This window comes from Colobus angolensis, unplaced genomic scaffold, assembly GCF_000951035.1.
Source record: "Colobus angolensis palliatus isolate OR3802 unplaced genomic scaffold, Cang.pa_1.0 Scaffold42, whole genome shotgun sequence".
Classification (NCBI taxonomy): Eukaryota; Metazoa; Chordata; class Mammalia; order Primates; family Cercopithecidae; genus Colobus; species Colobus angolensis.
In genome coordinates, this window is record NW_012117599.1 from 3,898,799 (window position 1) to 3,925,205 (window position 26,407).

General features: G+C 41.2%; 1 protein-coding gene across 1 annotated transcript in view; it reads right to left on the reverse strand.

The window, feature by feature from the left end:
* Positions 1-26,407, reverse strand: part of AFF3 (AF4/FMR2 family, member 3) — a 533,195-nt gene that overhangs the window by 238,455 nt on the left and 268,333 nt on the right. The window contains exon 7 of the mRNA XM_011956656.1: positions 9,767-9,847. Coding sequence (XP_011812046.1) covers positions 9,767-9,847 — 81 coding nt within the window. The remainder of the gene's footprint in view (positions 1-9,766; positions 9,848-26,407) is intronic.

Consider the following 26,407-nt stretch of genomic DNA (forward strand, 5'->3'; position numbering starts at 1 on the left):
CCCATGCCCCAGCCCCTCACAACCACCAATTTCCATCTGTCTCTTGGATTTATCTATTCTGGATATTTCATATAAATGGAATCATGCAATATGTGGCTTTTGTGACTGGCTTCTTTTACTTAACATAGTATTTCTGAGGTTCATCCACCCTGTAGCATATATACCAGTACTTCATTCCTTTTAATGGCTGAATAATATTGCATTGCATGGATATACAACAATGTGTTTATCCATTCATCTGTTAATGGGTATTTGGGCTGTTTCTACCTTTTGGATATTGTAAATAGTACTGCCATGAATACGCAGGTATGTACACTAGTTCGAGTCCACGTTTTCAATCCTTTTGTGTGTATACTTAGGAGCAGAATTTCTGGGTTATACAATAACTCTATGTTAAACTTTTCAAGGAACTGCCAAGCGATTTTCCACAGCAGTGAAACCATTTTGCAATCCAACAATGTTTGAAGGTTCCAATGTATCTACACCCTTGCCAATGCTCGTTATTTTCCATTAAAAAATTATAGCTATCCTTGTGTGTATGAAGTGATATCTCACCATAGTTTTGATTTGTATTTCCCTAATAACTAATGATGCTGAGCATCTTTTCATGTGTTTGTCAGTCATTTGCACATCTTTGGAGAAAGATCTATTCAAGTCCTTTGCCATTTTTTAATTGGTTTGTCTTTCTGTTGTTGAGTTGAATGAGTTCTTGATATAGTTTGGATACTAGACTGTTACCAGATTTATGATTTGCAGTATTTTCTCCCATCCTGTCAATAGTCTTTTCATTTTATCAATAATGTTCTTTGATGCACAAAAGTTCTAAATTTTCTAAATTTAAAATTCTAAAAATTTTTAATAGTTTAATTTACCTAATTTTTCCTTTGTTGCTCATGCTTTTGGTGTCATAGCTAAGAATCCATTGCCAAATCCAAGGCCACGAAGATTTAAACCTACGTTTTCCTTCCCGATACTTATGGTTTGGGTTCTTATACTCATGCCACTGATCTATTGTCATACTGACTTTTAATCTAACTTTTCTTTGAATGAACCCTTCCTTCTACCCATTTCCTGTAGATGGGTTTGGCAATCATCCCACAGTAACACTCTATTAAACATCAACTGCTGTCAATCTCGCAATGGTGGATAAAAAGATTAGTACGGTATCTACTTATCTGCAGTGGAATAAAGCCAGTACTACACAGTATTTTAAGTTTAGTTATTGCTCAGGTAAACAGAGATTGAATTTGATTTTACTTGCATTAAAACAAAATATTAAAATCTGTTTTGAGGATTTACATCCTCTTTCTTGGCAAAATTCTCATTTAATAGAAAATAAACCACATACCATATGTTCTTATAAGTGGGAGTTAAGCTATGGGTATGCAAAGGCACACAGTGTGATATGATGAACTATGGAGGCTCAGAAGTGGGAGGATAGGAGTGGGACATGGGATAAAAAAACTACATACTGGGTACAAGGTACACTACTTGGGTGATGGGTACACTAAACTCTCAAGACTTCACTGCTATACAATTTACCTACGTAACCAAAAACCACTTGTACCTCAAAAGCTATTAAAATAAAAAAAAAATAAAAAAAGAAAAAACTAAAAAAAAAAGAAGGAAAAAGAAAGGAAAAAAAAAAAAAAAAAAGTAGCAGGACATAAAATCCAAAAAAACTCCTTTAAAATTCCAGCACACGGAACAAAAATCCATTGAAATTGAACGAACTTCTATTACATGGCTTAACGTATTTTACCAGAATGTTGTTCCATGAGTATAGGCTGTTATGGGGTAAGGGGTGTCATTTGATGTGACTTGCGTTATACTCAAATCCAAGTACTAATGTCTGCTTTAAAAAGAAATTCTACTGAAACAGTAAAAATGAGCCAGTCTGGTGGGCAGAGGTTGGGTAGGAAAATGGAGACGGGAAGGGATTTCCACTCTATTAAACAGCCTGAGTCATATGCAGATGCCCAATAAACCTCCTTCAATTATGATAATAATGAGCTATTCATCTGAAAAAAAAGAACAAGCTCAACTCTCACCCTGAGATTCAGTTTTTGGAAATTATTATATGAAGATGAGATATTGTTCCTGAAATGGACTAAAATATCATCTGAAAGGCTGATTTTGGCCTATTTTGGATAGATGCTGTCACTGAGAAGACATCCACAATTAAATCCTCCACGTAGATTGGTATGCTTTCCTTCTCTTCAAGGGAATTTAAGAGTTTATATCTGGACATGAGTTAGTTTTAGCTTTGGCATGTGAAAAATACTGTGAGTCCCATTTAGTTAACTCCTCTGTGCTGTCTGCAGATCTGGGCCATTTGGAAGCATCTGTACTAGGGAGGGGAATTACTCAGACACCATCAAATGGAGAAGAATCATAATTGACATGGTTTCCAGCATTAAGCTCATTTAAAAAAAAAAGAAAAAAAAGAACAGAATTTTTTCTAAGACCGTTAACACAAAACAGAATTATTCTATTTATTTATCGATTTATTTATTTAGAGATGGAGTTTTGCTCTTGTTGCCCAAGCTGGAGTGCAATGGCGTGATCTCAGTTCACTGCAGCCTCCGCCTCCCAGTTTCAAGCAATTCTCTTGCCTCAGCATCCTGCGTAGCTGGGATTACAGGTGCCCGCCACCAGGCCCTACTAATTTTTTGTATTTTGAGTAGAGATGGGGTTTTGCCATGTTGGCCAGGCTGGTCTCGAACTCTTGGCCTCAGGTGATCCACCTGCCTCAGCCTCCCAAAGTACTGGGATTACAGGCATGAGTCACTGCGCTCGGCATATTTTATTTATTTTTTAGAGACAGGGCCTCATTCTGTTACCCAGTTTGGAGGGAAGCGGCACGATCATGGCTCACTGCAGCCTCAAACTCCTAGGCTCAAGAGATCCTCCTGCCTTCGTAGCTGGTACTACAGGCATGTGCCACCATGCCCAGCTAAAATTTTTAATTTCTTGGTGTGTCCTAAAACCCACAGCATGATTGTTGATCACTGACTCTTCAGCAGAGAACCAGAGATGAGCTTATAGATGACCTGAATTAGGATTACAAACCATAAGATCATGTATCTCATAGTTAGTAAACTTTAAATTTTAACTAAAACACCTGTGCAACTAATAACCATTATTATTTCTGTTTTGTGTGATAGGGAGTGAAGAGAGACTTCAAAACGGTGGAAGCAATTGCTATAAAAAAAACCTCTGCGGAAGTCTTCTGTAGGAGAGGCAAGAATAAAATCAAAGACTTTGTCCCTAATGCATATTCTCATGTTGCCAGCTGATGTTTTCTTGGTGGTACACTGAAACAACAACTGTGAACGCAAAAGTAATGGCTATAACCTCAGTGTTCTCAATGGTGCCATTCTGTGGGTACAAATGTCGTATTATCATTCTTCCTGGCATTTGGCCAGCCTGCTTGTGGAGGGGTCAGCTACCTTACCAGGACACCCCCACCTTTTAGGTCCTCTTATCCGACACCCTGATAAGGTGTCTGCTGGCAAACCTCGGGTCCTGGGGCTGCCGCTTTTGAAGGAGGACTGTTCTTCCCAGCCAGCTACAAAACCCCAGGGGCCCCACAGGCTATGCAGATCCTTCGTTCTTCATGGAGCCAGAGCAAGGCTGGGTCCAGAACAGAGGCAGAGCAAAGCTCCTTTCTCCAAAGGGACCACACACTGAAGTTCTTTCCATTTTTGTGTCTCCTGCCACCCCATCCAGAGACCCACGTATGTGTCGCTTCTGTCTCACCGGCCTTCTCTTCCCTTGCAAATGTCTTCTGTAGGTAGGTGCCTGGGGAGGTCCAGCCCCATCTGTGCACTGGTATTGTCCTCTGGGAGCACTCTACTAGGCCTGCAAGATTCTCTACTAAGCTTTTTAAGGGTTACAGAAGTGAGTCCAGCAAGTCAGGAGTGGAGGTGACATGTGTACAAATCATTAGAACCCAGGGCTGAAAGTGAGGTGGTGACTGCCACTCCCAATACTTCCAGCTGTGTATCCTGTTCTGATCCCTTCCCCCTCGAATGCTCATCCTGCTGCTTTCTGTTTCCTGCCTGGCAAACTTCATTCTTCCTTCGAGGCTCTGCACAGGTAAACTCAAGGGTTACCCTGTGCTTTGAAATCTTCTTGACTCTAATGTTTCTGCTACACTGTGTCATACTTCCATTACAGTGATTATTTTTTCAACAATGACTTTTGTTTTCAAAAAGTATGTGACATAACACAAACTGCACATATTTAAAGTATACAATTTGATAACAAGTCTCACATGAGGAAGGCTACCTTTATCACTTTCTTGACCCAAGGATGGCTCTGTAACACCTATTCATTGAAGAAAATTTAGCAGAATAGGAAAGTATAAAAAGGTTGCCTGTCATCCCGTATCAGGACATTTTCAGGGTTAATCCGCTGCTTTTGATTTTGTTAGCGTTGTTCAACAGATGCGTGTCATTCTGGAGGTCAAGTGCATAGAGGGAAAGCCACTCCCCGACACCTGGAAGAATATCTACAGATGGGAATTAATTGTTCTCCACCATTAAATCCTAAGGTTCCAAAACCAAAACTATTTTTGGTACATGGGAATCCTAAAACTCCTTTAAATGTGGTATTTAGATGCGAAGTTTCTACAAATCATCTTGCTGAAGACAGAAATAACCAGGTATCCTGGTATCTGAGAAAACCCTTCCATGAAATACTAAAATAAATATATTTCATTAAATGTAACATGCCATCCAGGTCGTATGAGGCTGCATTATCTCATATACTACCAATTGCTGCCAATTAATTGGAAGATGCCATCGACTGTAAAACAAATCCTGATTTTAGGGATCTTAAAACATAAAAAAAAAAATGCACCTTAGGTCAATGAAATACAGAAGTTTTTTAGCCATGTTTCTGATGCAGGACAGTCTATTGTGATGGCATTACTTAAAAATGGCTTTTTGAAACCACTTGGGAATGGCTCCACCCTCATACTTCTCTTACCCTATCAGTCCATCGCTGGAACTACAAAAGGCAAGAAATGGAAATATATCTCCTTATATTTCCAGAATCCCATGGAAAGCTAATTATGGTAGGAAACATTACCATCTGATTAAGCTGGGTCTGCCTTCACCCTCACTCTTAACTTGATAAAGCTCAAACAGTTGAAATAATTTGTTTTACAATTAATTTAAATGCTTATTTTGAGGTAATGCTAAACAAGGAGTTTTAGTGCACACAATTGTGCGGCAGTTTTTGAAGCACACTAGCAACCCAAAGAAGGAGATGTATAATAAACTTTCCAACTTCAAAGTACTCTCCCTTCACACTTGCTGGCTTTCATTCTCATTGTGATAGGTGAAGAGAAAGCTAACAGGAGTCTCAATTCTGTAAAGATGCTAGAATTCTTCTGTATAATGCTTTAAAAATCAATCAGCAAAAACAGTTTCAGGGCCGGGCACGGTGGCTCATGTCTGTAATCCCAGCACTTTGGGAGGCTGAGGCAGGCGGATCACTTGAGGTTAGAAGTTTGGGACCAGCCTGGCCAACATGGTGAAATCCCGTCTCTATTAAAAATACAAAAATTAGTTGGGCGTGGTTGTGGGTGCCTGTAATCCCAGCTACTAGGGAGGCTGAGGCATGAGAATTGCTTGAACCTGGGAGGCAGAGGTTGCAGTGAGCCAAGATCACAACACTGCACTTCAGCCTGGGTGACAGAGGCTGTCTCAAAAAAAAAAAAAGAAAGAAAAAAAAATGAAGTTTCAGGCCATGTTTGAACCTACCAGATACAGCATCCATGGCTATGTGAATGCTTGAAAAATGGCCTTAGCTTTGGACATCCACTTTCTTGAGGGTGGTAAATGCCCTACAATTTTGATTTCTTTATTTGCATTTCAAAATGTATGAGATTGCTGCAGAAATGAAAGGAAAAAAGCAAAGCAAATACATTTTCTTCTCTCTTGGTTGAAATACCCAATAATGGCAGCCAATTTAAAGGAGTCATGGATTCTTTTCTTTACCAAATTCAATTACTTTTGAGATTTGAAGAATGAGGCAGAAATGTCTGGTGGCGTTTGTCTAGGGAATTGCAACTCCAAATTAAGTCCTCAGAGAACAGAAAATAGCCAAGTTCATTATCAATTGACTTTATTATATATGATATCCTTCAATACCCAGACAAAATGAGGAAATTCTAGGAAGTATTCAGCTAATTAATTTAGTGGTACTGGTAACTCAGAACCCACCATTAAATCGACTTTTCTTGTGAGGTCAAATTGCACCCTCAATCTTAATAAGGGCTCAATTCTATTGTTTGTTAGTCATTTCGGAGATTCCGCACCTCAAATTCCAAAAACAGTTTCAGCTCCTACACACTAGAAATGGTGAACATCTCAAAGGTTAATTGTCTCATTAATGAACTGCAAGGGCCAGCTGTCAGAATATAATATTTGGTGAGATCCAGGTTAAAAGAGGTATACTCTGTGTGAAAATTAGTAACACACTTGGTTATAGGCAGAATAATGCCACCCCCAAAGATGTCTGTGCTCTAATTCCCAGAACCTGTGAGGATGTTACCTCCCATGGAAAAAGAGACTTTGCAAATGTGATTAATGATTTGGAGATGGGAGATCATCAGGGCAGGGCCAATGTAATCACAAGGGTCTTTATAAGGGAAAGAAGGAGGCGGGAGAGTCCGAGAAGGAGACGTGAGAAGGGGAAGAGGTAAGTGGAGGTCACACTGATGTGAACCATGAGCCACGGACAGGGGGAGCCTCTAGACACCGGGAACAGCAAGAAAATACATCCTTCCCTGGTGCCTGCAGTGTGATTGCAGCTCTGCTGACACCTTGATTTTAGCTCAGTGACAAAGATTTCAGACTTCTGACCACCAGAAGTATAAGATAATAAATGAGTGTTGTCTGAAGTCACTAAGTTTGTGGCAATTTGTTATAATAGAAATAGGAACCTCATGCAGTCTTGTTTCATTTGTACAAGATAAATTATCAGTATTCATAGTGAACTTTTAGAAAAAAGGCATTATTAAAATCTGCAATGTTCCTACACTTTGTAAAATCACTTTTTCTTGGACAAGGCAAAAACATCTAGAGATGAAATAGTTCCACGCAAATTCTATAGTGGTCCTAAATAAGACACTTTTCTTTTCATTTAAGTTTGAAATTCTGTGCCTTACCTGATAGATAATAATGTATTTTTGAGTGAAAAATAAAACACTTCTTATTTTCATTTTTTTTTTTTTTTTTTTGACACGTAGTTTTGCTCTTGTTGCCCAGGTTGGAGTGCAGTGGCAGGATCTCAGCTCGCTGCAACCTCTGCCTCCCAGGTTCAAGCAATCCTCCCGCCTCAGGCTCTTGAGTGGCTGGGATTACAGGTGTGAATCACCACACCTGGCTGATTTTTGTATTTTTGGTAGAGACAGGGTTTCACCATGTTGGCCAGGCTGGTCTCGAACACTGACCTCAGGTGATCCGCCCATCTCCCAGACTGCTGGGATTACAGGCATGAGCTGCGCCCAGCCTATTTTCTGTCTTTAAAATACAAAATTTTAACTATAGTCATGTTTCTGTGCATGAGGATCTCCAGAACTTATTTATCTTGCATAAATGACACTTTGTATCTTTGACTAACACTCCCATTGTCCCCTCCCCAGCCCCTAGCAACCGCCATTCTCCTCACTGCTTCTGTGTCGATTGTAGATTCTACATATAGGTAATGACACATAGTATTCGGCTTTCTGTGTCTGGCTTAGTTCACGCAGTACAATGCCTATGCTATGTATTTGTGTACACATATGTGTGTATATGAATAATATATGATGTATCAGAAATGTGACTATAGTTAACCATGAGGGTAGATCTTTAGAAATTTGCTAGGAGGTAATGTTCTCATCACCATAAAAAGAAAAGAAAATGGTAACTATGTGAGGTTATTGATATATTAATTAGCTTGATTGTGGTGATTATTTCACAATATCAAAACATCAAGTTGTTTACCTTAAATATATACTTTTTTTTGTCAATTATACCTCAATTGAGCTAAAAAATGAAATTTTTGTACTAATGATTTAAAGTCTCAATTTGACCTCAGAAATCATTACTTGCACTGAAGTATCTACATGAAACAAAACAGAACAAACTGGTACAGTATGTTTGGAAAAGTCACAACCAACTATGCTTTTGTATGTGCCCAATTATATACAAAGTTGTACTTATACCATGATACCTACACATAACAAAAATGTCCATGATTCTATTTTGGGTCTGAATTATTTTGGCTAGATTATGTACAAAGATTGTAAGCATTGTGCATTTTATTCTAACGATGGCAGGATGCCACTGAAGTACATACTGAATAAACTGTTCAGCTAAATGCCCCTGTACTGAATGAAAGGGCTACAAGCCTAAGAACTTCATTTTGTATGGCAAATTCATACAAAATATTTTGTTGCTGTTTTGAAGAATGAAGAAAATCTCTGTATATTCACTTGAAAAGGTCTTCAAACACATTTTATTGTAAGAAAAATCAACTCTTAGAATGGAATTTATCTTTGTGATAACAGCAATGAACAATTCTTTCAATAATTCACCTTAGAAAGCGGTGATATTGATTTTTTTTGTTTGTTTGTTTGTTTGTTTTTTTGAAACAGAGTCTCCATCTGTTGCCCAAACTGGAGTGCAGTGGCACAATCTCAGCTCACTGCAGGCTCCATCTCTCAGGTTCAAGTGATTCTCCTGCCTCAGCCTCTCGAGTAGCTGGGATTATAGGCATGCACCACCATGCCTGGCTGATTTTGTATTTTTAGTAGACATTGGGTTTCACCATGTTGGCCAGGCTAGTCTTGAACTCCTGACCTCAACTAAGCCACCTGCTTTGGCCTCCCAAAGTGCTGGGATTACAGGAATGAGCCAGCATGCCCAACCAGAAAGCTGTGATATTGATATTTAGTAATGATACATATTGTTGAAAAAAATCAACTTTTGGAAAAAATACTTTTAGTACCATACAACTTAGGAATTGGAAAAATTGCACATGTATATATGTGCCTATAATGCACAGGGAAAATGACTGAAATGGCACATAAACTCTTGATAGTAATCTCTGGGTAGGGAAATAATCTCTGGCTTGGAGTGCCAGGGATGTTGAGATTTTGGTCTCTTCCCATTTGTATAATTTGAGCCTTTATAATAAGTATGTAGTATGTGTCAGTTATTCAAATCAAAGAAACTCTATTACACTCATGTATACAGTCATTTATTTTGTGGCCAATTTTTTGGTGTGCTTTTCCTTAGAAAATATAGATATCTCTTTTTAAGTCCTAGAAAATATCTTAAGCTTTAAAAAAGATATTCAGGGAAATTAAATACCACGTCTTCAACACTAAGACATTGATTTTAAGACACATCATTAATTTAATAACAGCTTTTCAGAAAAATTCAGGACATACAATTTTATACATCACATTGAATGTTTAAAATGATTATAAGATGCATTTCAACTTCACAAATGTTTTTTAGATAAAATGATAATTACATTAGTATCACATTTTGCAGAGAAGTGTAGGTAAGTAAGATTGGAGGCTTGATTCTCCCCCTTTCATAAATGAATACGGATGTGCTTGCAAATTGTTAAGGATCAGATTCATGTGCCTCTGGCAGGAATATTTACAGGAGAAAAGACAATCCCGGGTAAACCCACTGCCCACTAGAAATGCCTGCATGAGTAAAGCATATTCCTCCTGAAGGATGCAAGATCTCACCTTATTTGGAAATGGAAATTTGGTTGGTTCCACTTTGCCAGGTGCTTGAATAGCAGAAAGTGGTGGAAGCCACGTCATCTCCTAAAGCACGGGAGAAAAAACAAACAATATTATGATACAGACAGTATTCAAAATCAGCGATATGTAAAGCGGCTGTACAAGCGGGCCTTCATAAGGCAGGGAAGGGGTAAGAAATCTACAAAGGCTGAAAGAATAAAAAAAAAAAAGATGTGAAATCCACTTTTATGATTTCATTTCCTAATTTTACCAATTCTTGATTCCTTGGCTCTCCCCATGCTCCCTTTATACCTCAAAAAGGCTTGCAAGGCTGTCCTATTTTCACTTCATTTAAAGCGCTGAGTAAAGGGACAATCTAGCAGCAAAAGTTCTATGGAAAATGCCACATGAAGGGGACTTGGACTTGATCCCACAAAATTCACAGGGTGTCTCCAAAGGAATGCATAAGGTACTTTTAACTTTATGGATCTTTATTAGAGGAGTTATTTATACAATTAGAAATAAAGTATCCGTTCTCAATAAGGCCCATACATCACTGTGGTCTTCAGAAAAATGTCATTCACAGAGAGTGAAAAAACCAATCACGCCTATGAAATACAGAGAGAGAATGGTGTCATGTCTTATAACACGGTAGTAAGAACACAACATGAGCTTAACATGGAATAATTTCTCGTACACTTTTTGACCCACTTTCTCTAAGCCTTGGGAGAGGGAGAGGGGGTTGTTTTATTCACCTCCAGTATTCACCTTCAGTTTCATCTCCGGAAGAGAGCTCTAATCAATAAATGATAACAGAATTATATTGATTTCTGATGACCAGGACGCCAACTTGGCGTTTACGAATTGGATCTGAAACGTAGTTTTTTTTTTTTTTTTTTTTTTGAGATGGAGTCTCACTCTGTCATCCAAGCTGGAGTGCAGTGGTGCAATCTGGCTCACTGCAACCTCCACCTCCCAGGTTCAAGTGATTCTCCTGCCTCAGCCTCCTGTGCAGCTGGGATTACAGATGCCCACCACTATGCCTGGCTAATTTTTGTATTTTCAGTAGAGACAGCATTTCACCATGTTGGCCAGGCTGGTCTCAAACTCCTGACCTTGGGCGATCAGCCCACCTCGGGCTCCCAAAGTGCTGGGTATACAGACATAAGCCACTGGGCCCGACAGAACCCTATTTCTTGATTTGCCTGCATTTCCAAACCTAAGCAAGCACAGAAGCAGTGGTCGATCCATTTTCAGAAAAGTGAGAAGTTCTCTCTCGTGAGGTGAGGACATTTCCTTACCTCCCTTTGGCGGGTGGGTGTTGAAAAGGGATCCTGTCGGGCTTTTGGAATGAAAGAGCTCTTGGGAATGGTCGTTTCTTTTCTCGGGTCATTCACCTCCCCCAGCACCTCAGATAATGCAGAACCCACACAGGAAGCCGTGGGAAGGCGAGTGTGTTCAAAGCCACGCGGGAGGGATTTACTGACCCCATATCATCTCTCCCACACCACGACACGTGACACAGGCAGTAGGTGGGTCAGGCACATACGCATTCCAGGTGTCCCTTCTCCATTCTGCTGTTACCAACGCTCCCCCAGGAAAGCAAAGGCAGATCCAGTGACCCTTTAAAATGTCCCTCTCTCCTCCCACCTCTGTCCTGCTGGTGCCTTGGTCTCCCTTTGAGGAGGCTGAGAAGCAGGACTGTCAAGTTTGTGTCCACAGTGGCAAATCTGTCCATAGAGTCAAGGAACTATTCGTCATTCTCAGAGTTGGGCCACCTTGTCTAGGACCTGGTCAATTCTTACCCAGAGTGTCGCTACCCAATTAAGAAAGCCATGAAGACACAAGTGGATTTTCTACACCTCGGCTCTCCCACAGGGCCATCTCTCCTCTACAAAGTTACTGATTCTCTTCTTCCATTTTCAATACTGGAGAGGATACGTGTTTTTGCTACAAGTGGCCTCAAAGCTTTTGTAGAGAAATTACTCATCAATTACAAACTATTAAACCAATTGTCCTTTTCCTCTTCTGTTGACTGATGTGTTCCTGAGTCCATCCCACTGCTAATCAGCCACTCAACAGCTGCCTTTGCAATCAATCACTCTTTTGCTTACACAGTTTACACCGTAAGATCCTCAGGGGCCAACATGGCGAACTACAAACTAATTACTCATGATTAAACATCAGACTTACACATACCACCCCGATATGTCTATGTTAACTTTGCATACAGACTCCCTCTGTGTATCAGAATGCCTCACATTTGTGCAATTTGTCTGCGACTGTAGCTAAAATCCAAAAAGATAAACTATTATTTTAGTGTGTTCTCCAGCAACTCAGGAATAAAAGAAATGAAAAGTCCATTAAAAAAATGAGTAACAGTACTTTCAAAAGAACACTCCTAGACCAATAGCTTCTTACAACTGACACTTTCAGGTTCAAATCTGTTTAATACACCGTTTATCCAAAAGTGGAATAGCAGACAAACTTTGAGATACCATTGAGCTGTGATTCTTTTTTTTTTTTTTTCAGACGGAGTCTCACTCTGTCGCCCAGGCTGGACTGCAGTGGCGTGATCTCAGCTCACTGCAAGCTCCACCTCCTGGGTTCACGCCATTCTCCTGCCTCAGCCTCCCAGAAGCTGGGACTACAGGTGCCCGCCGCCACACCTGGCTAATTTCTTTTGTACTTTTAGTAGAGCCGGGTTTCACCATGTTCGCCAAGATGGTCTCGATCTCCTGACCTCGTGATCCGCTCACCTCGGCCTCCCAAAGTGCTGGGATTACAGGCGTGAGCCACCGTGCCTGGCTGAGCTGTGATTCTTTAGGGCAGAAACCGTCCTCCTGATCTTCGTATCTTAATCACGGTCCATCCCTGAGCACCCACTCATTCCCTGCATGAACATTTCCTGAAAACTCAGCATTGGCAGGCACTGTGACCGTGTCTTATGTACACGAAGTGCTCAGTTCAGCATCTACTGAATTTGAAAGTTAGGGTGTTGGTTCTGGCTGTGTCTATTATCAGTCTTTCTTCTCTAATTCCAGCTATGCTTGTAATCAATCTTTCCATTTCTTTCTTCCTTCCTTCCCTCCAACTCACCTGTTCATCCATCCAGTAACTACCCAACCTCAAAAGCAATTTCCACAGAAGGCAGATGACACATTCTCTTAGCTTGCTGACCTCATGCAAATACCTCTTCTCCTTTGAAGCTCTTGCCAGGTGGTTTTGGACCCTCACTAAAGATGCACTAAAGATCAGCTGCATGTTTCTCTGTCCACTCCACCCCTTTAAATCAGACTAATGGCTCCCTCCAAAACTGCCTCCTGCCCTCCCTGCCTTCATGATAGCTTCCTATTGTTTTTTTTTTTTTTGAGATGGAGTTTTGCTCTTGTTGCCCAGGCTGGAGTGCAATGGCGTGATCTTGGCTCACTGCAACCTCCGCCTCCCAGGTTTACGCCATTCTCCTGCCTCAGCCTTGAGAGTAGCTGGGATTACAGGCGTGAGCCACTACACCCGGCCCCTGTTGGTTTTTAAAGGCGACCGGGCAATCTTGTGGGTACCCCCAAGCATTTCACTTCACCTTCTCGACATGTTCTTCTTTTGAGTCCATCTCTGCTCCCCTCAAATTTTTGGCTTCATAACCCTGACTTTAACTCTGACCTTTGGACTCTGTCTTAAAGATTCGGAATCTTGGCTTTTCCTAGTCGACTCTGAGCCAGCTCATTCCAGGGAATCTCCAAGCCCTATTTCTCATCAGGTAAAAACTGGCATGTTAAATTGCTCTTGAAATTTAACATCCAACATCAGCCATCTTGCAAACATCTTAGCTGGCTTCTCCTACACAAGGGGAGAATCACTGGTAGGTCCATACACATCTGGATCAAGCCCTCATGTCTCCAATTCTGGATCAAGCTTCCATTCTGGCTTCTCTGATTCTGTGCTTGGGCTCCTTAGGAAAAGGTAACTGTGCACAATGGTGGGATACAGAAGTCGGACACTGACTTCTCTAAACTTGGGCCCTCCTTTCCTTCTCTTTTGAGGCTCTCGCCAGGTGGTTCTGGATCCTCACTAAAGATGAGCTGCATCTTTCTTTGTCCATTCCACCCCTTTAAATCAGCCTAATGGCTCCCTCCAAAATCACCTCCTGCCCTACCTACCTTCCTAGCTTTCTATTGGTTTTTAAAGGCAATTGCGCAATCTGGTGGTGGCTTGGGCCATGTGGCTTGGGCAGTCCTTGCATTCATTCCTAGTCTGTTCCTTTTTCTGAGTTCCTCAGACACTCTTTCCACATTGGTGATTTTTCTTGAGCCTCACTTTGATCCCTGCTTTCTCACAACAGGTGACCTTGCCTCCTATGGCACTGAATAAACAAAGGCTCTTAAGTGTAAATGTTTCCCAAGGACAACAGACCTGTGGGTGTTCATGCCTGACCCTGTTGCCTTCCCTCTGGTCTGACTGGAAGAGGCAAGAGTTCCAAACTGATGCCTGCCTGCGCCCTCTGTCTGTCTGTTCCTCTGTCCTTGGGGATCTAGTTCCATCAGTATCCCACTGGTACTGCTTTAACGTCAATCTTTCCTTCTCCACTGGCTTCTTCCCCTAAGACTGACAAATGATCTCAGGCCTCAGCCCTTCCTGACCCTGTATTCCTCCTCCAGCTGCTCTTCATTTCTCTATTTCTCTTGATAGCTGACATTCTCAAAGAAGTCTTTATAGTTGCTGTTTTGACATCCTCATCTACCATTTCTATTTTTGACTTAAGATTTTTTGTTGCAGATTATACACATAGGAGTCCATATAATATTGTGCATGTGTGTGTGTAAGCTTAAGATTAATGAAACAAATACCTGTGAACTCATGACCCACCTTCACATTTCCAAGACCTTAGCAACCATTTTCAATAGAAGCAGCCCTTACATAAGCCCTTCTGTTGTCAAGGTCATTGGATGTCCTTGAATGCTCATTTCCTCCTGACTCTCTTCCCCTCTGGCTCCCACGCTGTCCTCCTGGCCCAGCGCCACTCTTGGAGATCTCATACTCATTCGTTTTTGCTGAAACTTCTTTTCTCTCGCTGTTCCTCGGTGTTTTGTGCTCAGCCTTCCTCTCACTATACTTCTTTCACTTGCTGATCTTGCTACTGTGACTTTAAAAACCATTTAGTATGCCAGTGATGCCTAAAAGCACATCCAGGTCTAATGTGCCCACTCTAGATGTCTATTGAGCCTCTCAACCTGGGTGCTCATGAGCGATTCAAACTCACCATGTTTAAAGCTAAACTTACACACCACACAAACGTTTCTTCTCCTTGTTTTATATCCTGGTTAATGGCAGCAACATCTATTAACTCTTCAAGTCAGCATACCTGTAGTTATCCCAGATTCCTTCTTTTACTCCCTCTCTCATAATAACAACAATAATTCTCATTTATTAAGCATTTAAAATATATTATGCATGATTTTAAATGCTTTAGGTGATTTACTTAATTCTCATACGCACGCTGAAAGGTAGGATTTATTATTTTCTTATTTTACAGATGAGGAAACTAAACAATTAAAAGGTTAAGTGATTTGCTGAAGTTCACCCAGCAGCTGGACTTACCATATCCTGGTCTACCTCAAGTGGATCCAAGACCTTGTACATTCTAGCCAGCTCCTAACTCCAGCCTCCCAAGCTGAGATCCTCTGAATATACCATGGTTTGCACATGCTGGTAGCACCTCCCAACCTCCTACTCTTTTCTGGGTTGTTTACTCATCCGTCAAGACCCAGCTCCATTTCCTCCTTTGCTATGAAGCCTTCATTTGGCCAAACCAAGCCGCCGTTGACTTAACTTTCCTTCATGCCACATTTCCCACGTACAGGTCTACTATTAGAACACTTGTTCCCCTCTGTTGTGGTTACTTGTTTATGCATCTGTGCCTCCCCTCTGACCTGTGATGAACCCCTCAAGGCTGTGTCATTTTTGTCTGGTGGCCCAGCACCTAACACAGAGCCTGGAGCAGAATGGGTGCTCACTTTGTTTCTGAACAAATACTGAACTGAACATTCAGCACTGAATCTCTGCAGTGTGTTTACCTTTCTCTCCTTTCTGTTACCTGAACTGCCATCCTAATCACATCTTCATTATCTTTCACCTGAAGTACTCTTACAGCATCCTGATTGGTTCTCGGTCTTCTGTTAGCAGTCCACCCTCCACACTGCTGCAAACTGAATTTTCCTAATTCAGAAAAACTTCACTGCTCTAAAAATCTTCATAGGTGGCCAGGCACAGTGGCTCATGCCTGTAATCCCAGCACTTTGGGAGGCCAAGGCGGGAGGATCACCTGAAGTCAGGAGTTGGGAGACCAGCCTGGCCAACATAGTAAAAATATGAAATTAGCCAGGCGTAGTGGCGCGCGCCTTGTAGTCCCAGCTAGGGCAGCTGAGGCGGGAGAATCACTTGAACCTGAGAGGCGGAGGTTGCACTGAGCCGGGATCGCGTCACTGCACTCCAGGCTGGATGACAGAGCAAGACTCCATCTCAAACAAACAAACAAATAAACAAAAAACAACAAAACTTCATATGCATCATCACATCACAATGATGATGATGATGGCAATGGTGACTCTGAAGATGATGATAACGCCTCCTGTTAAGTTTTCAAAACACTTCCCCATGCATTGTGTCACTTATGCCCAACCTTTAAAGCAACAATGACCATCTCCACAGTACAGCGAGGAAGGTAAAGCTCAAAAAGATGAACTGATTAGTCCAAGCTCACTCAGTTCCTAGGTTTGGCCAGATAACTCTTTATCCCAGTCCAGTATTTGTTTTCCACTCTACTGCATTTACTTTCAGAAGCCTCACCCTAGCACTCAAGACCTTCTACAATAAGGTCCCAGTCTTCAGCTTCATGCCTTTTTATTGCTCTGCAAATACTCTACCTACAAGAAAAACTAGCCTCTGCTTTTACTTACACCATCCCCTTAGCGTGTGAATGCCCTTCTTCGTAAGTATCTGGGTCTCTCTTTATCCATGAAGGCTCATCTCAAACATCACTTATGTCTTGAGGCTTTTGCAGATTTCCCTTCTATGCCAATATAATACGACAGTTCCCTGCTCATGCTCCTCCAAAGCACGTATTTCTTTTTCTCTTACATTCTGTTTTGTGTTGTCGTTTTATGAACATGTACTTCAATCTACACCCAACCATTTCTCTCTCTTTGAATGCTCTTTCTCCAATGTAAAATAAACAATACTTAGGAATCCTAATAATCTCTTTCAAGAGCATTCAGTTTTACTAGACCTAATCCCCAAATAGGAATTCTAATAATCCCTTTCAAGAGCATTTGGATTTACTAAACATAATCGCCTAAAGAAGGACTATAAATTTCCTCTGAAAGGGATATTATCTACTTATCTTTGTATAGACTGGAACATCTTACATAGTAAGTGCTCTATATAAACTTGTTGAATTGAACTGAACATCCACATTTCAATGCAAACTTGCTTGCTAATTTTGCTTTAATTATACCTAAGCATTTCCGTGTGATTTTTCCATCTAACGAATTCTACTAACTACATGAAGGAATAGTAGAGAAAATATGGTTACTTAAAGCATTCAGGTCGGTAAGAATTTCCAAAAACTTAAGGATTATTTATATGGATTATTATTATTATTTTTTTTTGAGACGGAGTCTCGCTCTGTCGTCCAGGCTGGAGTGCAGTGGCCGGATCTCAGTTCACTGCAAGCTCTGCCTCCCGGGTTTATGCCATTCTCCTGCCTCAGCCTCCCGAGTAGCTGGGACTACAGGTGCCCGCCACCTCGCCCGGCTAGTTTTTTGTATTTTTTAGTAGAGACGGGGTTTCACCGGGTTAGCCAGGATGGTCTTGATCTCCTGACCTCGTGATCCGCCCGTCTCGGCCTCCCAAAGTGCTGGGATTACAGGCTTGAGCCACCGCACCCAGCCTTATATGGATTATTTTAATACATGTGTAATGTAATACGAATACAAAATACGTTAGGTAATATATATACAAAATAAAATGTAATTTATGAGGTGCAATGCTTTTATAAGATTGATTATCCATTACATTAAAATTTCACACTAGAATTGCATGGGAAAATCAAGGGCGAATAGACTATCTCCATTTCCTCTTCTATCACTTGCTAGCCTCCTGAGCTTAGGTAAGTCACAAGCTCAGTAAACTACTGTGATTTCAAGCTGTGGACTTTATGATCAATCAGATCTTAGTTTGTGGTATCTTAGAACCAGAGGAAGTAAGGATATAACTATCCCATGGTTTAGTCCATAATAAAGATTAAATGAGATCATACATATATACATATACAAAGAAACCAGCATAGTTCCCCTCATATTTAAGCATTCAATAAAAGACAGCACTGATTAATATCAAGCTGAGTTTCTGAATTGTCTCTAAAATGAGAAATATAGCTTCACTCTGAGCTCTAGTTGTTGGGAGTCTGTGGGGAAAAGACAGAGAGATCAGCCTGTTACTGTGTCTATATAGAAAGAAGTAGACATGAGAGACTCCATTTTGTTCTGCATTTGAGATGCTGTTAATCTGTGACCCTACCCCCAACCTTGTCCTTGCAAGAGGCATGTGCTGTGGTGACTCCAGGTTTAAAGGATTTTGGGCTGTGCAGGGTGTGCTTTGTTAAACACGTACCTGAAGGCAGCGAAAGGCGGGACTTGCTAGCGCAATGCTGCTCTTTATGCACTGAAAAGGTTTATGGAGATGTTTACATATGCATATCAAGGCACAGCACTTTTCCTTAAACTTATTCATGTCACAGAGAACTTTATTCATATGTCTTACTGCTGACTTTCTCCCTATAATGATCCTATTATCCTGCCACTTCCTTTTCTTTAAGATGGTAAAGATAATTATCAATAAATACTAAGGGAACTCAGAGACCTGTGCTGGCGTGGGTCCTCTGTATGCTGAGCGCTGGTCCCCTGGGCCCACTTTTTCTTTCTCTATACTTTGTCTCTATGTCTCATTTCTTTTCTCAAGTCTCTCGTTCCACCTAACGAGAAACGCCCACAGGTGTGGAGGGGCAGGCCACCCCTTCAGGAGTCTGAGATGAGAGAATATATGGGAAAGAGTTTTTTTAATTAAAAGAATAAGCATCATGCAAATGTAGCCTATAATGAAGCTAGGATTATTAATGCAAACTATGTATTACTAAAACAGAAAGATAAAGAGATTATTATGATTCCTAAGTATGATCTGCACTTTTCATTGGAGAAAATGTCCCTAAGTTTTTTCATAGAAATAGATTTCTGACAAAATAATAGCAGTCAGTGGGATAATACAATTTGATAAGAATGTATTTCATTTGCATCTCATTTCTTGTAATGATTTAAAATATAAGCAAAGGTAAAATTTATCATTCCTGCTAAAAGTGCACTTAGCTTGCTCCACATTCTTTTATTACTGAGAAAGAATGCTATTTCATTACAAGGACACTGATCCCACGTCACATAGCCATGGTCCTCACCCCTGCCTATGTTCCTGACATCACCCCCAACCACCCTTTCATTGCTGCTTTGCCTCTGCTGACCTACTTTGGCCATCCTTTAACCACTTCCCATACCACATGTAAGACAGTAAGAGAAATGTAATGTTTAAAACCACTTACTCCAAAGTCTAGCTGGCGACCTTCCCACCTTATAAACTCCCCTGTCCTTTCTTTGATCTGTCTGTCTTCTCTCCTTTTTCATTTTCTTGTCACTCAGGAATAAGACTGCACCCTATTCCCCCAGCTTGAGAGGTCCTCAGTTTTGCCCTTGGGTTTCTTAGTCACCTGCCCTTGTTTTTGAGATAAAGTCTCGCTAAGTTGCCCTGGCTGGCCTCAAACTCCAGGGCTCATATGATCCTCCTGCCTTGGCCTCTCGAGTAGCTGGAACCACAGGTGCACGCTGCTAGGTCCCACTCCTTAGCCTTTTAGATACTCCAAGTGATGGAACTGAGAATCCACATATCTGCCTCAACACAGCACCACCAGTCCCTTCTCCCTACAGAGATGTCTAGTTACTCAAGGGATACATTCAGGTGACTTCTTATTCCTTGTATAGACTTATAATGCCAAGACTCTTTATAGTAAATATACTCACTTTTCTCCTAAAATCAAAGAATAGGTGGTTAAATGATAAGGGTACAGAATATTGCTCTTCATAACTGTCTAATGTTTTCTCTATCCTCCATATCCCAGTTTTTAGAAGGTCATGGGCACATGGGCCACTTTTCATTTTCACGTCTACTTTACAGCAAGACTGATGCCAGTCTCCAAGAACCCACAACCTGATGGTGCAGAGACTTGCATGTGCTTAATCTGCACAATGCCCTCCATGTAGCTGACCACTTTTCTGATGCCAGCTGCCTCTGCCTGTTTTAGGACAACTGGTAGGAGGCCTCGGGCACCCCCACCTCACGTAGCAGCTCTTTGTTACCAAAGGAGAGAATACACAGAAATAGAATTTTTGCCTGAAGTTAAATCTTCGAGTTCAAACTGCAGCTTTGAAGATCTGCAAAGTCTATTTAGCTTACAAATAGGTTCAACTAGAAAAAGTTTAAACCATGTTTTAATTTCCCTATTAAAACAAGTGAGGAGAAACACCCTTTTCCTGGTCTCTCTCCCTTGTCTGTCGCTACCATGGGAGTGTTCCATCTTAGTTACTATGTCACCTTTGCTCCAAAGTTTCCAGTGACCCCTGTTCAATTGTTCAAGATGCTCTGTCACATGGCACCATCAAGGACCGCTGTGGCATTACCGCCTGCTGCTTTTCTATACAAGGTCTTCCCCAAGCCTGATGGCTTACTTCCTGTCCTGCCCCAGGCTTTCCTTGTTTCACTTTTCCTTTCACGTTATTCCATCTCACTTACCTCTGCATTCTTTCTCATCCTGGCCTGTCTGTGAAGGTGACCTGTACTACCCTGAGCGAGCCCTCTCTACCCTCCACTTATATATAATCAATGTCACTTTTTTTTTTTTTTTTTTTTTAAGATGGAGTCTCGCTCTGTCGCCCAGGCTGGAGTGCAATGGCATGATCTCAGCTCACTGCAAACTCTGCCTCCCGGGTTCACGCGATTCTCCCACCTCAGCCTCCTGAGTTGCTGGGATTATAGGTGCATACCACCATGCCAGACAATTTTTGTATTTTTTAGTAGAGACGGGGTTTCACCGTATTGGCCAGGCTGGTCTCAAACTCCTGACCTCAGGTGATCCACCTGCCTTGGCCTCCCAAAGTGCTGGGATTACAGGTGTCAGCCACCGCGCCTGGCCAATGCCACTGATTTAGCAACTACATGCTACTCAGTGCTGGGAGCTTTCTTGTCATGTGTTACTACTATCAGAACATTTTTAAAATCCCTACTAGATTACAATCTCTTTGAAGGAAGGGATCATATCTAATAATGCTCTTGTAACTCCTCAAAGGCCTAGCACAATGGTCAGAAAAACAGGAATGCATCGAACCTCTCTGTAATTCTCTTTTCTTGCCTGTAAAAGAATGGTAGCAAGAAATTACACTGGTTTCACCAAGCATATATGACTGTTGCCGGGATCGAGGGATCTGCCTGGCAGATGACCGCAGTTAACTCCAGAATTCTTTGTGCTCAGAAACTTACTGTTTTCTAAACAAGACACGGGATGAATTCTGTGACTCGGGAATAAAAATGCAAGATGCCAACGTTGATGTTTATGGCAGTGGCTGCTGATCAGAGGGTGATTTCATTTTCAGTTTCTGTATCAGAATCATCATTCAGCTTTTCAGTTCTTTCACACATATTAGTCGTGTTCTGACATTCTTATCAGATAAGTGCTGTCAACAACAGAAATGGCAATTTTTACTACACTGCATTTCATCTAAATGCCGGCAGCTAATGCTGAAGAGGAAGTACCCCCATGGGCCTGTACCTGGGACACCAGGCGGCGGCCTTGGAGTAAGATCAAGTGGGAGAAACACATGCCTTCCCTAATGGGACCGCAGAGTGCATTCTGCCTGTCAATCCACGCCTGGCATTTGTGGGCAAAGACCTGACATTCCCCTTGAAACACAGATTCCAGGGTCAGGCTTGAAGGCTCAGGACTAGTAAGTCACACTCAAAACCTTTAAGTTGGCCTCTAAATCAACAAAAATTCACAAACAACCTTATTTTACCACTCTATAGTCAAAACAAAACAAAACAAAAACACTATAGTTTGAAAAGTAATAAATATAATGCATTCACATCGATTAATAATAGTAACAGGCCAGGACCAGTAGCTCACGCCTGCAATCCCAGCACTTTGGGAGGCTGAGGTGGGAGGATCTCTTGAGCCTAGGAATTCCAGGTTTCCGTGAGTTATGATTGCGCCACTGCACTCCAGCCTGGGTGGTAGAGGAAGATGCTGTCTTTAATCACAACAACAACAACAACAATAATAATTAGCATTTGGATGGAAATACTACTGATTGAAAACTTTTAGGAAAATAGTAGCTGCTGAAAAAAGTGCCTTTAAAAGATATCTATTTCTCATAGTATAGCACAGGCTGCTAACATGCCAGAAACCAAAATTGCAACTGATTCAGACACACATACAAACAAGCAAATAACCAAAAAGACTGCAAAAAAGAGGGTTAACAAAAATCACAGCAAAATCTTGTTTCTTTGGTCTGAAAACCCAGGCATATGTCCAGTTTGAACTGAAACAGGCCCGAGAAGGGGATTCCCGGCTGCTGTACACGTGTTTTCTGGTCTTATACCGACCCACAAGATGACAGGATCTCAGAATGGGACGCCGATTCATCTACCTCATTGCAATGCCTGAGCTCCTGAACTCCGCCCCTGCCTGCGATGAGGTTAGTCATCAAGGGATAAAATGGGGTAACAATCAATAGAATCAGTTTGAGAGGAAGCTTTCAGTTCAGGTTTTGCAGACTGACAAGTACTAAAGTAGCCCTTCAAACTGGAAACGCTGAGGGTAACTCAGACCTGTGCATCACACTTGCTCCTTGATCTGTAGACTCTCACTTATCTAAAAGCAGAGGCCACAGGGCATCCGGCCTTTCATTATTTCCTTTGCATCGTCAAAAGCGCTCCTTATTGCCAGGAAGTCAATTCCATGCCATTGGAGACCCTACCTTTCACCTCCTTGACTTCAGCTTCCCTGGAAACTGAACTCTCCACAGAGAGGATTGGAACATTGAGAAAACTCAAGATACAGTCCTCACCTTAAAAGTTTGTTTCATGCTAGATCCCTTAATTCTGGACCTTTCTGGAGACTTCTTGTTCTCGTTTTGCATTTTTCCAGCTTTCTTTTGGGGCACAGGATGAGAGTCACTTGTCTTACTGTCTCTCTGTGTCAAGTACACTCCTGTTCCATTTATTTACTTGAAACTTTTTCGAACAATAAAAATAAAACATTAAAAAAATTTATTCTTTGATCCACCTGGCTTTCAATGTTCATTTTATTACTTGTGTTTAAAAAGTAATATGGTTCTCATTCTTTAACTTGGAGATTGTTTTTAGAACTGAGCATTGCGTTAAAATATTAAAAGTGGTAACATTTAGATTGGGTTTTCAGAATTTTAGGAAGATGGTTTTGCTGCTGAGTGTACAGCTGCATGGACTGAGTGACTCTTGTTAAACCCAGGTGACTTCAACTTCACCAAATAGCCCCTGCTGCAATACACACACACCTGCTAGTTTCTGGCACTCGTACAAATCTCGTGCTCATGAGGAGAAGCAATAATTGGTCTAATTTTATATTTTAAAAATGGTTTTTTTGACAAGCAAAAAAAAAAATTAAAACATTTGAGGGGCATTGAGAGAATTTCCCAAATTCTGAATCTGGGGCTGACACATCACTGTCATTTCTGAGCCAAATCACGTTAACTTGAGGTTTATAAAAAGTGAGCCAAATTTCTGACTGGCTCAGGAGAAAATGCACGTTACTAACTATGCCACTGACACTTTATTTCTGACTCACATAATACCTTTCAGTGGTAGCACAAACACCCAGAAGTGAGCCTTCCTAACAGACAAATAGATGATCGTTGAACTAACTGTGGTTTGCAACAATCAAACCGCTCTTTCATATATACTTAAAGGAAAAGATGGCATTATTTGGGACAGACCAGAAGACTGTGGAGGCCGGAAGGAGAAGAGGGTGAAAATTACATTCTTGGCCATGTCTTCCACACAACCCATTCCTGAACCCCTTTCCACAGGCAATTTGGAAATGTGCATTCAATAAAACCCCTGTGGCAATTGCAGAGAAGCAGAGGTAGAAGACATCAGGCTTGGAGTCCACATCTGAGAAACCTTGTATAATTTTGGCCTTGCCATAAACCAGCAGAATGACCCTGGGCAAGTTCACTTTTCTGATTATTAGTGTCCTTATCTGTAAATTGGTATTAATCATCCTATCTTGCAGGATTACCTGAGTGGTTAGTGATAAATATACAAAGAACCTAGCATAATAGCTGGCACATAGCAGGTGCTCATAAAAAATAATTGCTGTATTACTACCTTTATAACTAGTGTTGGCAGCTTCTGGATTCCACCTAGTGAGGAAAGGGGATGAATATAGAAGACGTTTATGAATTTGTTTTTTAATCTATTTTACTCAGTTAATTATTTAATATTTAACTGGTTAATTATTCATAGTCAAATAGAAGGCTTAATAAAAATGTGCTTATTAAACAATAATTTGCTTCCTTAACTCCCCTCGCCACGAAAGCAGCATGTGCATAAAGGGAAGGAAGAATGCTATCTCAGGGTCTGGACTTTTTCTTGAAAGGGACAGTTACTAGAAATCAGCATCCTCTTTCTAGTTTGAGGCTCTACAGATCAGGAGCTTTGCTCTCATGCCTATACACTACCCTTGCAGGCACCGGCTTGTAGTATAGGAGGTGTTGGGCAAGCTTTGGGAGCGTAAGGCAAGGCCACCTAGCTATGATGACAAAGCAATGATTACTGTCCAGGCAGGTGGCTGAGCAAGGTGACAAACCTGGGAAAGAATAAACCCTGGAAACTACTGGGGCCAGGATCAAACTCCCCAGTTGGGTGGGACTTCTGGCTTACTAGAGGGAAGGTTGGGCCAATCCTGCTGAAGGCACATGCCTTTCTCGCTTTCAAATGTTTCCTGGCTAAATCATTTCCAAATGAGCAGGCTTCTACTAACCTTACATAAGTATTTTTCTCAGTTTTGAGAGGTGATTTATACATCACTGAATGGCATTGCCCTAGGCCAGTGGGGATGTCTCTGGGTTTTAAGGATGAATGTGAAAGGCAGGATGACTTCATAGGAAACAGAAAATGTCAACTAATGTGCTCCAGATACTGACAGTCAAATCCAGAGGCTGTAGGAAAGCCGGTTAGCCTTGGAAAAACCATCTTGTCTTTTCTTCTTTTTTAGAAATAAGGTTAAACTATCCTTAAGAATAAGAAGGAAAATATTAAAACATTTCACCCCAGAAGTTCATAGATCTTCAAGAAAAGAGAAGTTAGGACCAAAATCTACACAGGATGACAACTGCTTTTATCTGAAGGAAACAGTTTTCTAGAAGACTGAATTAGTATAGCCTGATAAAGTACTTATCCGTTGGGAAAAGATATTCTATGGGAGCAAATATATAAAGATAAAAGAGGAAGACACTAAATTAATAATGGCTAAAGAAGGTGAGAGCCTGAACTCAGTTGCTAAATGTGTCTTTAAAGAGGGAGCCAACATGATCTTGCAAGGGTCTCTATGAGAAGGTGAGAAGGAAGGTTCTTAGTACTCAAGGGCAAACAGGCAACCTACAAATTTCAGACAAATATTTTTATCCCTTGATGTTCACTGACAACACAGATGCAGTTCCCTGTTTTGAAAAGAAGTCTAACGATCATGCTGAACAGTCTGAGACTCAATAGAGCCAATCAGTTCAGTTTCTATTAGTGCACCTGTACACTCAGGCATGCGTTCAATCAAACGCACATTTGAACATTTGGGCTACTCTACGTCTTCGGAAACAAAGCAGAATACAACAGACATGGCCCCTGCTCTCAGGAGGTGTAAGCACCATGAGAGGAGAGAAGCCATAAACAATGAACAAATACATGTAAATGCAACAGATCTATATTCGAACAGTTGCTGGATGGGTCTGACGGGTCTAATTAGCATTTTGGCAAAGCAGCAGCATGAGAAGGGCATGGATTCTGTGTCAGACATTTGAGGGGCTGGCTTGTGGAAAAGACACTATGTGTGGTTTAAAGCCACAGGGAAGATTTTGGTTTTAATAAACTTCCTAACAATTTCTGTCAATAAACATTCCATAGGTGTTTTGTGCTAAGCACTGTTCCAGGTGGCTACATTCTGGTAAAATGAGGTAGACAGTAAACATGTATATGACACTATATAACATCACATGCTGTAACCCAAAGCAGCATAATTTAGCATAATGTAATATAACATAGTAACCATTAAAACTGTGCATCAGGAAACTGGCCATCACCATCAGTAAGATGGTGAGCTGCAGCCGGGCGCAGTGGCTCACACCTGTAATCCCAGCACTTTGGGAGGCTGAGGCAGGTGGATCATGAGGTCAGGAGATCGAGACCGTCCTGGCTAACACAGTGAAACCCCATCTCTACTAAAAATACAAAAAATTAGCC